General features: G+C 38.9%; 1 protein-coding gene across 3 annotated transcripts in view; it reads left to right on the top strand.

Moving 5' to 3' along the window:
• Positions 1 to 12602, top strand: part of PARP4 (poly(ADP-ribose) polymerase family member 4) — a 114952-nt gene that overhangs the window by 75622 nt on the left and 26728 nt on the right. For all 3 annotated transcript variants that reach the window (XM_078449598.2, XM_078449539.2, XM_078449559.2), the window contains 6 exons: positions 1015 to 1114; positions 2783 to 2953; positions 3236 to 3316; positions 5574 to 5654; positions 6741 to 6836; positions 7429 to 7551. In XM_078449598.2, the coding sequence (XP_078305724.2) occupies positions 1015 to 1114; positions 2783 to 2953; positions 3236 to 3316; positions 5574 to 5654; positions 6741 to 6836; positions 7429 to 7551 (652 nt within the window). The remainder of the gene's footprint in view (positions 1 to 1014; positions 1115 to 2782; positions 2954 to 3235; positions 3317 to 5573; positions 5655 to 6740; positions 6837 to 7428; positions 7552 to 12602) is intronic.

Genomic DNA, 12602 nt, shown 5'->3' with positions numbered 1-12602 from the left:
AAGCAGCCTCACTAGCTGATGAAATTGGTAAAAGAGAAATAAACTCCAGCTTAGGGGGATTCTCTAACTGGTGTTGTAGTCACCACCAATTAATTTTGAAGACTGAAGACAAATCCAATCTTTAATAAATAGGTTAAGACATATTTCAGAAATAAATAACTTTCTTAAGCTCTTTTCCTGAAAAATAATTGTTTCTTTATTATTTTAGGAGGAACGTCTCTAAGAAAAGCTTTCTTAATAGTTACAGAATTATTATCAAGAGAAATTTAATACGACATTGTTATTCAAATAGCAAAGCTTATTTTTGCTAGAAAGACACTTCCCTATCCTTTTTGCTATCTAGTTGTGCATCATAATTTTTTAATGTTTGTTTGTTTGTTTGTTTGTTTTGAGAGACAGAGAGAGAGAGCAGGGGAGGATCAGAAAGAGAGGGAGAGAGGGAATCCCAAGCAGGCCCTGCACAGTCAGCGCAGAGCCCAATGCGAGGCTTGATCTCACAAACCATGAGATCATGACCTGAGCCAAAATCAAGAGTGGGACGTTTTATAAGCTGAGCCACCCATGTGCCCCCAGATGTGCATTATATTTGAAGATGTAGACTTTATTAACTCTTTGCCAGTTCTTGGCCTTTGGGATCAAATTTGGGTAACTGACATTCATTGAAAGCAGGTTGATATTTTTACCAGTATTCTGATAACTTTTCAGAGGTTTTTCAGAATCATCTATTCTCTCTTTTGGTAAATCAGGAGTCAAGAATTTCTGCTTTTTTTTTTTTCTATTGTGAAAGAGAAATAAGTTTTCTGATATATGGGAGCCTAAATTACCCAAAGCTTCAGATGTTTCATACTGTCTGTCCTGAGTTTTATCTCTCTAGCCTCAACTACAGAAAAGCAATTCTTCTGCGTATAATGTTTCCTCTATTGAGTTCTGAACTATATCAACACTGTTAACTACATGTACTTCAAAAATATTTCTAAAATTTCTTGAAGATTATAACATGTGAAATGCGATCAGTTCTACAGCAAATCGTCATATCTTAAGGACTTTGTCCCAGTACGGTGCTGGAGTATTTGAGTATTTTAACTCAAAATCCAAACACAGTTGGAAAAAACAGGTACGTTTCTCAAACATCTTATTTCTAGTTTTATGCTTATATGTGGAAATAATATCTTCTTACAAATCCATTGACAGTAACTTCTGTGTTTTCGTTAATAGAAAGGGGCCCTACAAAAAGGCCACAGGCCTGAAGGTATTGCACCCCTCAGTTATTGTCTAACATCTAGCAGAAACATTCTCCTTAATTGGGTCATTCTCTTAGCTTGTAGTTTGATTTCTTCTTTATAAAGTATCATGGGGGATTTTTAAAGGTAAAGTAGTATCCATGTTTTGTTAGCATTATCTGTCATTGTGGCAAAATATACATAAAATTTACCATTTAACCATTTTTAGTGGCATTCAGTGGCATTAAGGCACATTCGTAATGTTGTGCAGCCATCACCTCCATCCATCTCCAGAATTTTTCATCATCCGAAACAGAAACTCAACTCATTAAAGAGCTGCTCCCATTGTACCTACACCCCAGCCCCTGCCAACTACCATTCTACTTTCTTTCTGTGAATTTGACTCTTTAGATACTTCATGTAAGCGGAATCCTATAGTATTTGTCCTTTTGTGCCTGGCTTATTTCACTTGGTATAATGTTTTCAAGATCTATGCACATTGTAGACTATGTCAGAATTTTCTTCCTTTTTAAAGGCTAAGTAATATTTCATTGTGTGCACACACCACATTTTGTTTATGGGTTCATTTGTTGGTAGACATTTGTGTTGTTTCCACCTTTTAGTTGTTATGAGTTATGCTGCTGAGTATTGACACACAAGCATGTGTTCAGGACTCTGATTTCAGTTATTTTAGGTGTATACCCAGAAGTGGAATTTCTGGTAGTTCTGTGTTTAGCTTTTTGGAACTGCCATACTGTTGTTCATAGCAGCTGCACCATTTTATATTCCCATCAACAATGTACTAGGGTTCTAGTTTTTCTACATAATCAATAGCACTTGTTGTTTTTGGGGTTTTTTTTTTTTGTTTTGTTTCATAATAACCATTCTAGAGTGTGAAGTTGTATTTCACTGGGGTTTTGATTTGCATTTTCCTAATGACTAGTGATGTTGAACAACTTCTCATGTGCTCCTTGGCCATCCGTACACCTTCTTGGAAAACATCTATTCAAGCCCTTTGTAGGATTAATTTGTATAATTGGAATCTACTCCCTGCAAAAGTTGTATATTAGTAATTAACTAATGGAATGATTTAGGGATGTTTTGCACGTTTAAATTATGTGCTAATGCTATTAAGAATTCTATTTAAGGGGCGCCTGGGTGGCTCAGTCAGTTGAGCGTCCAACTTCAGCTCAGGTCGTGATCTCACGGTCCGTGAGTTCGAGCCCCACGTCGGGCTCTGTACTGACAGCTCAGAGCCTGGAGCCTGCTTCAGATTCTGTGTCTCCCTCTCTCTCTGCCCCTCCCCCATTCATGCTCTGTCTCTCTCTGTCTCAAAAATAAATAAAAATTAGAAAAAAATTTTTTAAAAAAGAATTCTATTTAAAATCTTTTTGAAAAAGTACCCTGAGCAGGAAGGAGGAAAAGAAAAAAAAAAAAAAAAAAAAAAAAAAAAGCAGAGAGCTACAAATCCTGAAAGATAGAATGTAAAATTATTCTCAGTGTTAAGTCACTATTTTCTGGGTGTAACATTGAAAGAGAAATAATTCCTTTCTTATAAATAGATAGAAGACCAGATGACCCGGTTGCATTCTCCAAGTTGTCACTCTGTCTCCGTCAAGTGGCAGCAGCTAAGTGCAGATGCACCTGAACCCCTGCAGGCCCCAGCCCAGGTGCAGTCCTTGTTCCTCAACCATCGACTCCTTGTCTACGGATTTATTCCTCATTGCACACAGGTGAGGAAGCACATGGCTGGTTTTAGTGTGGGAAGAACAATGTATGTTGCCAAGAGTTCTATTTTTCTTTTCTTTCTCTTTTCTTTCCTCTCCTCCCCCCAGATCATAATATGCTGGCAAATTTTTCTGCTTCCGGAAACGTAATGGGTAGTTACCTAGGGACATCGGGGAGCCTTTTAACTTCCATTGAAAGGAGAGAGAAAATCACTGTGAAACTAACCAAGACACTGTGGAGTGACAAAGCTAATAAGGGATTTCCTTCCCACCCCCACCCCGTTTCAGGCAACTCTGTGTGCATTAATTCAAGAGAAAGAATTTTCTACGATGGTATCAACTACTGAACTTCAGAAGACAACTGGAACTGTAAGATTCAAACCTTGAACTATGAACTCACTGTTTGAAAGTTGCCATCATTTAATATTTTCTTGTGTAATGCTCCCTGTACTTCCTTTGTTGCTCCTGTTTCTCTGTGTTGACACTTCAGTACACAATATGATGTGGAGGATTGTTTTTTTTTTTTTTTTTACTTTAAGAGATGTTATAATCTAATTTATTAATGCCATTTGGATGTAGGGAAACATTACTACTTAGAGGTAGAAGCTTTCTGAATTATAGACACAGACATACAGAGAGCTTACAGCTTCAATTCTGCAATCTTAGCCATGGGTCAAGGGTAAACACAGACCCACAAACTTCTCCACTCTAGAGATTAAAGAGATGTTCTCCTTCCTGGTGAGGACAGGATTAGTAATTGAGGTCAAGATAGACAAAGACTAACAAGTCAGATTCTCAGTCTTCTCTCACCCAATAGAAAAATAGATCTCTAGAAAGTGTTGGTCAATTTACAGAGATCACTTAGTGGGGAGATCATAAAACCAAATTATGATGTGGAGGATTGTTATCCATACAAATGAGGACACTTGGATTCAGTTTCTTTTTTTTTTTTTTTTTTTTTTTTTTTTTCAATGTTTTTTATTTTATTTTTGGGACAGAGAGAGACAGAGCATGAACGGGGGAGGGTCAGAGAGAGAGGGAGACACAGAATCGGAAACAGGCTCCAGGCTCCGAGCCATCAGCCCAGAGCCTGACGCGGGGCTCGAACTCACGGACCGCGAGATCGTGACCTGGCTGAAGTCGGAGGCTTAACCGACTGCGCCACCCAGGCGCCCCTGGATTCCGTTTCTAACACAGTACTTCTTCTGGGGTTCTTGAGTCTCGTGTATCCACATGAGCATCAGTGGCCATGAATAACTGCAATGAAACTTGGTATTTTATACGTGAACAGTTTCTAGGGGAGGTTCTCGAATGTGTCCATGACTCAATAAAAGTTAAGTGCCACGATCCACCTATGTTATTTCGTATTACTCAGTATAATAGTCCTAGGCCAAGAGTAAACATATATTGAGAGTGTGTTTGTTTTTTCTACTTTTGGATTAAAAGCAAATGAATTATCACTGAGAAGTTTGTAGTATTTGCATTAGTACTTAATCTACTATAGTCAGACCTGGAAAATCCCTCACCTATGTATATTATATGTGCAGTTTGCTATTCATAGAAGTATTTGCATAAGCAGATAAACTATTTCCCAGACATTGCCCATTTTTGTTTTTTGTTTTTCAAATAAAATATGACTTGCTTTTTTACCCCAAATCAATAATTATAACTTATTATTTGCCCGTGATGTGTGTATAGAAGTTTAGGGAATCTCCATATTGGTTTAAAAATTGAATCTAAGGAGGAAATTAAGTCAAACGATTTTGCCTGGGAAGAGGTCATCCTCCATGAAATTGCAGGTTTTATAGTGGTACTTTCTCTGTGAGCTGTGGCCCTACTGATAACAAAATTACAAGAGTTGGAATTATTATGGAAATGAGACATTGCCATTTTTTTTTTTTTAATTTTTTTTTTCAACGTTTTTTTATTTATTTTTGGGACAGAGAGAGACAGAGCATGAACGGGGGAGGGGCAGAGAGAGAGGGAGACACAGAATCGGAAACAGGCTCCAGGCTCCGAGCCATCAGCCCAGAGCCTGATGCGGGGCTCGAACTCACGGACCGCGAGATCGTGACCTGGCTGAAGTCGGACGCTTAACCGACTGCGCCACCCAGGCGCCCCGAGACATTGCCATTTAAGATCAGTTGTGTTTCTTCGTTGGAGAGAAAGGGAGGCGATCCTTTACCCCACACTTCCCAGGGCACATTTTGCTGCCCCTGCCCTTCCGAGTGGAGGTCACATTCACGGTGGGGCATCGCAGCACTAGGCCGACTCTTCCTACAGAAGAACAGCTTACAGTTTTTGAGATAAACTGAAGTGGCAAAATACCCTTTTACAGAAAAGGCAAAACTGTAGGGACAGAAAACAGATGAGTGGGTGCCAGGGGCTAGAGGTGACAGCCAGGGGCATGAGGAACTTTTGAAAGTGAAGAACTGTTCTGAATCTTTATTTCAGTGTGGTCATCACAACTGTATACATTCGTTACAGCTCACCAAACTGGACACTTTTAAAAGGGGTGAATTTTTTGTATGTACTCTTATACCTCAAGTTAAAAGTGGTTTTCTAAGTAAGACTTCAGTTAGAAGCCATTTGAATCTTTTTTTTCCCCTTTGCTGCTTCAACACAGATGATACACAAGCTGACAGCGCGAGCTCTGATCCGAGATTATGAAGATGGCATTCTCCATGAAAATGAAACGAATCATGAGGTTCGCTCTTTCCATTGTTCTTGATGCTTCTTAAATTGATTTTATCCATGGAAACGTAAAGTGAGGATAGCTGGGTGGAAAAGCATGTGGCGGGGGGGGGGGCGGAATTCATTGTTGTGTCTGTATTTTCTGCACCTACGGTGCTCAGTACATGTTCGTTAAATGGATCAATGAAAGAGCAGATGTCATTGGTTTCCTGAGAATTCTATGACCATTTTACTCATCAGAAAGAGACCAGAAGAGGGCTCAGAGGACAGTCACTGAGTGCCTGTCATAAATATCACCTTAGATTTCATACATTGTAGGCGCTGGTAGCCTCATCGTAGTGATGAAGCAGCCCAGGTGCAGGGCAGGTAGGTGAGCAGCCTAAAGACAGACAGTGGAGCCAGAGCCTGCCCTGCTCCTTCTTCACTGAGCCGATGCGGCCCCTGGCAGGGGGTCCCACTCAGCCAGCCCACCGATGGCCTGGTGCCTCTGGAGCTGTGAACTTAAATGAGTTTAGGAGCAGTCATACCCGGTGCCCTCCCAGAAAGAAGGCACCAGAGTGCCATGCCTGGCTGTGAATGCAGTCACAGCCAGCGATAGAGGGCCTTGTGTTTTCACTGTTCTCCCTTGCTGCCCTTGGATTAGCAGCCTGTGTTCTGCTTTACTTTAGGCCTTCTTACCTCTAGGGGCAGCTGACCAGCCCTGCCACCAAATAGTCCTGAACAGGTCCCTCCACCTCTCCACACCTTGGACTCCCCATCTTTAAAATGAGAGGCGTGGACTGTCTGTAAAAGAATGCAGAAGCTCACCACACTTGAGGATGAGAGTTCTTTGTTAACCGTAAAGAGCTATGTAAATATGAATTATTTTTTCTATGACTTAGCCAGTCACTTGATCCTATTTTGCAGGGAATGTTGAGTCCCCTACTCAAGACATTCACACAGGGCCATTGACTCAATTTAACTTGAAATGCTAATTGTAAAATGCTTTATTTTATAGAAAAATGCCTTGTTAGATTATTTAACACTTGTTTTATTGGTCATACATAGCTAACTAGTGAAAAATAAAGTGAAATGTGACACTTGTTTGATTCTATCCTAGATGAAGAAGCAAATGTTAAAATCTCTGATTATTAAACTCAGTAAAGAAAACTCTCTCATAACACAATTTACAAGCTTTGTGGCAGTTGAGAAAAGGGTACGTATTATTGTTAATTCATGGCTATTTCATTTGTATTTGCATATTAAGAAAATTTCTCTTGCTCTGTCACTGACAGTATCCACATTCATGACTCACAAAGAGCAGGGGAAGAGGGCAGGGAGGACCATCAAAGCAGGGCCTTGCATTCATGAAGGGCCTCACAGTTAGCGTTTGTGATAATCTCTCTAAATGAGTCACATGTACTATTATTTTTAATGTTATAATTATTAGTTATGTGTGTACTTCTGAGATATACTACAATTTTGTTACATTTTGGTATTTCTCATCTTTTATTAATGCGAGACCCTCAAAAAGTAGAAAGGGCTTGAGCTTCCCCTCCCGTGAGAGGCCCTTTCTCTTTCATAAATTTAAGAGGTGAACCCACAGAAGGCACTTTGTACACGGCACCCAGCTCAATAAAGAGGAAAGCTAAGCGTGTGCCTCTCTCTCTCTCTCTCTCCCTCTTGTGGCCCAAGACACCCAATCTGACACCCAAACGTACTAAGGATTCACCAGGCTTTAGAATATATAGTAATCACTTGATTTGATAATGTCTGTTTTATTTCTACCTAATTGTGATTCAATATAGGATGGTAAGGAGGCACCTTCTCCTAATATTCCAAATATTATGGAACTTATTGCCAAAGAGGATGTAGATTTCCTGCCATACATGAGCTGGCAGGAGGAGCAACCAGATGCCAGTGTGGTACAGGTAAATGTTAATTACCAAATAAGTCGATATTGTGTTTTCATATTTTAATGATGGTGAGGGGAACCCTTTGCTAAAATAGCACCCTATTGCTTGTATATGCAGAAACTGTTGTCTCCCTCATAATGGAAAATATTTGCGCATTTATAAAAAAGCTGTTACGTGACTGAGAAAGCCACCATATATAAATGTATTTATAGAGTCCCGAAGGAGAACAACTGTGATTTGGCTTCATTCATAGACAAATAAACTGCCATACAGGAAACTAAAGTCATTTATTCTAAGTAATTGATAGGTTCATCATCATGAAAGTAGTGATAAAAGTCCTATATAGTAATCTAAATCCACCACGAATAATTCTTAAAGCTACTAGTGCTTTATACTGTGGCCTTTGTAGCCAGAAACAGAAGTTGAGAAATGTGACTTGCATAGAAAGTGGAAGGCATATGCAAAACCAAAGGAACGTAACAGTGCTATTAGACCCTTAGGTGTCTAGGTTGGTTAAAAAAAAAAAAAGGCCAAAATTTTGGAATTCAGAATCTAATGAAAAAATTTGAGAAGAATTTTGGGAAAATATGCAACATTCATTTTCCTCGATCCATTTTGAAGTTATTATGTCAGTTAAGAATATAAAAACACATTAGATATCATTTGCTTGCTTTGCTCATAAAACCATGTTTTGAGATGGTAAATGACAACAGAGCAACAACAAAACCACAGATGTTTCCTCAAATCTTGCATGCAGAATTTTTGTTTTGTTTCATCTTCTAGTTGTCTTTAAAGAAAGGAAAAGGGAAGAATAACTTCTGAAAATCCTGTTTCCACTTTTTTTCTGAGTTTACTTCTCTGGTCACATAGTTCCTCTTAGATCAAAGAGAAATTGTAGCTGCCACAGAAGAGATGGGCAGTGGCAGGGTTGGGGGGTGACTGCAGCCCGCCTCGCAGACACAGAGGTAGGTGGCCTCTGAGGCAGCTCTCCGGGTTGTTGTTGCAAGCCCGCTGCCCTCTGGCTGAAGTGACTTCCAGGGGATTTAAAGAGCCTGCAGCTTTACTCCCCCTGCTCATTTTTTGCTCTTCCCCTTTTGGGAGCCAGACACTGAACATCAGGACATTCAAAAACAACTGCATATATGGGAATAATTAAAAAGTGTCTGCACAAAACCAACGAAAAGCTCAGAAAAGACCTACGAAGGCATTAAGTTTACTTCAGGCTGATTCTCAGCACAGAGACAGCCTACAACAATTAAAAAAGGAAAAAAAAATAACAAGAAGCTTTTAGCCTACTAGGAAAGGGAAATCCCTCGTTTGATAAAGGGCACCAATGAAGAACTTAAAGTTAATGTCATATTTAATGGTAAAATACTGAATGGTTTTCCCCTCAGGGTGGGTACAAGGCAAGGATGTCTGACCTTACCACTTCTGTTCAACATTGTACAGAATATTCTAGCTGGTACCTAAGGCAAGAAAAAGTATATGAAAAGCATACAGGTTGGAAAGAAAGAATCAAAACTTTCTTTACTCATAAGCAACCTAATTGTATATGTAGAACCTCTTGAAGATTCTGTAGAAAAATTAGTGGCACTAATAAGTGAGTTTGGCAAAGTTACAGGATGCAAGGTCAATGTAAGAAACCAACTGGATTTCTGTATACTAGTAATAATCAGAAACTGAAATTTAAAAAACAATAGCACTTATAATACCATAGAAAATACAAAATACATAGAATCAAATTTGACAAAATATAAGCAGGACCTATACATTGAAAGTTAAAAAATTGCTGAGAAAATTTCAGTTGAAGAAGACCTAAATAGATGTTCTTGAATCAGATGATTCCATATTGTTAAGATATTGATTCTCCTCAGATTAATATATAGATTCAATTCAATACAAATCAAAGTCCCAGCAAGTTTTTTTGTTTAGAAATTGACACGCTCCATAACCAGTAAAAAAAAAATTGACTCAGTAATCAAAAATCTCCCAACAAACAAGAGTACAGGACTGGGTGGATTTCCAGGGGAATTCTACCAAACATTTAAAAAAGAGTTAAAACCTATTATTTTGAAGCTGTTCCAAAACATAGAAATGGAAGGAAAACTTCCAAGCTCACTCTATGAGGCCAGCATTACATTGATTCCAAAACTAGACAAAGACCCCACTAAAAAGAACTACAGACCAATTTTCCTAATGAACACGGATGCAAAAATCCTCAACAAGATACTAGCCAACCGGATCAAATAATACATTCAAAGAATTATTCACCACAACCAGGTGGGATTTGTACCTGGGATGCAGGACTGGTTCAATATCCACAAAACAATCAATGTGATACATCACATCAATAAAAGAAAGGACAAGAACCATATGGTCCTCTCAATAGATGCAGAGAAAGTGTTTGACAAAATACAACAGCCTTTCTTGATTAAAAAAAAAAAAACCCTCAAGAAAATAGGGATAGAAGGATCACACCTTGAGATTATAAAAGCCATATATGAAAGACCCAATGCTAATATTATCCTCAATGGGGAAAAATTGAGGGCTTTAAGGAACACAAGGTCAGGAATACAAGGATGTCCACTCTTACCACTGTTATTCAACATAGTGTTGGAAGTCCTAGCCTCAGCAATCAGACAACACAAAGAAATAAAAAGCATCCAAATCAGCAAGGAGGAAGGCAAACTTTAATTCTTCATAGGTGGCCTGATATTCTATGTGGAAAACCTAAAAGACTCCACCAAAAAACTGCTAGAACTGATATAGGAATTCAGCAAAGTCACAGGATATAAAATCAACGTATAGAAACCGGTTGCATTTCTACACACCAATAATGAAGCAACAGAAAGAGAAATTGAGGAAGCAATCCCATTTACAATTGCACCAAAAACCATAAAATACCTAGGAATAAACCTAACTAAAGTGGTATAAGATCTGTATGCTGAAAACTATAGAAAGCTTATGAGAGAAATTGAAGAAGACACAAAAAAAATGGGAAAACATTCCATGCTCCTGGATAGGAAGAACAAATATTGTTAAAATGTCGATACTACCCTAAGCAATCTACATATTCAATGCAATCCCTATCAAAATAACACCAGCATTCTTCACAGAGCTAGAACAAACAATCCTGAAATTTGTATATAACTGGAAAGGACCCCAAATAGCCAAAGCAATCCCGAAAAAGAAAACCAAAGCTGGAGGCATCACAATTCCAAACTTCAAGATGTATTACAAAGCTGTAATCATCAAGACAGTATGGTACTGGCACAAGAACAGACACATAGATCAACGGAACAGAATAGAGAACCCAGAAATGGACCCACAAACGTATGACCAACTAATCTTTGACAAAGCAGGAAAGAATATCCAATGGAAAAAAGTCTCTTCAACAGACGGTGTTGGGGAAACTGGACAGTGACATGCAGAAGAATGAACCTGGGCCACTTTCTTACACCATACACGAAAATAAACTCAAAATGGATGAAAGACCTATTTGTAAGACAGGAAACCATCAAAATCCTAGAGGATAAAACAGTCAACTACCTCTTTGACCTTGGCCACAGCAATTCCTTAACTTGAGATGTCTCTGGAGGCAAGGGAAACAAAAACAAAAATGAACCATGGGGATCTCATCAAAATAAGAAGCTTCTGCACAGCAAAGGAAACAATCAGCAAAACTAAAAGGCAACCAACAGAATGGGAGAAGATGTTTGCAAATGACATATCGGATTGGATTTGGACTGGATTTGATTTGGATTGGATCCAAAATCTATAAAGAACTTATCAAACTCAACACCCCAAAAAACAACTAATCCAGTGAAGAAGTGGGAAAAAGACATGAAGAGACACTTTTCCAAAGAAGATCCAGATGGCCAACCGACACATGAAAGATGCTCAACGTCACTCATCATCAGGGAAGTACAAATTAAAACCACAATGAGATACCTCCTCACACCTGTCAGAATGGCTAAAATTAACACCTCAGGCAACAACAGATGTTGGCAAGGATGCAGAGAAAGAGGAACCCTTTTGCACTGATGGTGGGAATGCAAAGTGGTGCAGCCACTCTTAAAACAGTATGGAGGTTCCTCAAAACATTAAAAATAGAACTACCCTATGACCCAGCAATTGTACTACTAAGTATTTTCCCAAAGGATACAAAAATGCTGATTCAAAGGGGCACATGCACCCCAATGTTTATAGCAGCACTGTCGACAATAGCCAAAGTATGGAAAGAGCCCAAATGTCCATCGGCTGATGAATGGATAAAGAAGATGTGGGGTGTGTGTGTGTGTGTGTGTGTGTGTGTGTGTATATATATATAATGAAATAGTACTCAGTGATCGAAAAGAATGACATCTTGCCATTTGCAACAGTGTGGATGGAACTAGAGTATATTATGCTAAGTGAAATAAGTCAGAGAAAGACAAATATATGATTTCACTCATATGTGGAATTTAAGATACAAAACAGGTGAATATAATGGAAGAGAAGCAAAAATAAGATAAAAACAGAGACGGAGACAAACCATAAGAGACTCTTAAATACAGAGAACAAACTGAGGGTTGCTGGCGGGTGTTGGGTTGGAGGGAAGGGCTAAATGGGCAAGGAGCATTAAGGAGAACACTTGTTGGGATGAGCACTGGGTGTTATATGCAAGTGACAAATTACTAAATTCTATTCTTGAAGTTATTATTACGTTATATGTTTAATAACTTGGATTTAAATTAAAAGAAAAAACACTAGAGGCGCCTGGATGGCTCAGTCGGTTGAGCATCCGACTTCGGCTCAGGTCATGATCTCACGGTCCGTGAGTTCGAGCCCCGCCTCGGGCTCTGTGCTGACAGCTCAGAGCCTGGAGCCTGTTTCAGATTCTGTGTCTCCCTCTCTCTCTGACCCTCCCCCATTCATGCTCTGTCTCTCTCTGTCTCAAAAATAAATAAACGTTAAAAAAAAAGAATTAAAAAAAAAAACACACTAATTTCAAAAGATAAAAAATAAAGTTAATGGCACTGAAAAAAAAAAAAACCTGACACACTAATTTCAAACGTTTTATGTAA

The sequence above is a fragment of the Panthera onca genome, chromosome A1 (genome assembly GCF_046562875.1).
Source record: "Panthera onca isolate mPanOnc1 chromosome A1, mPanOnc1 haplotype 2, whole genome shotgun sequence".
In the NCBI taxonomy this organism is placed as follows: Eukaryota; Metazoa; Chordata; class Mammalia; order Carnivora; family Felidae; genus Panthera; species Panthera onca.
Note: the sequence above shows the minus strand (reverse complement) of the source record. Positions and strands in the feature narration are given on the sequence as shown.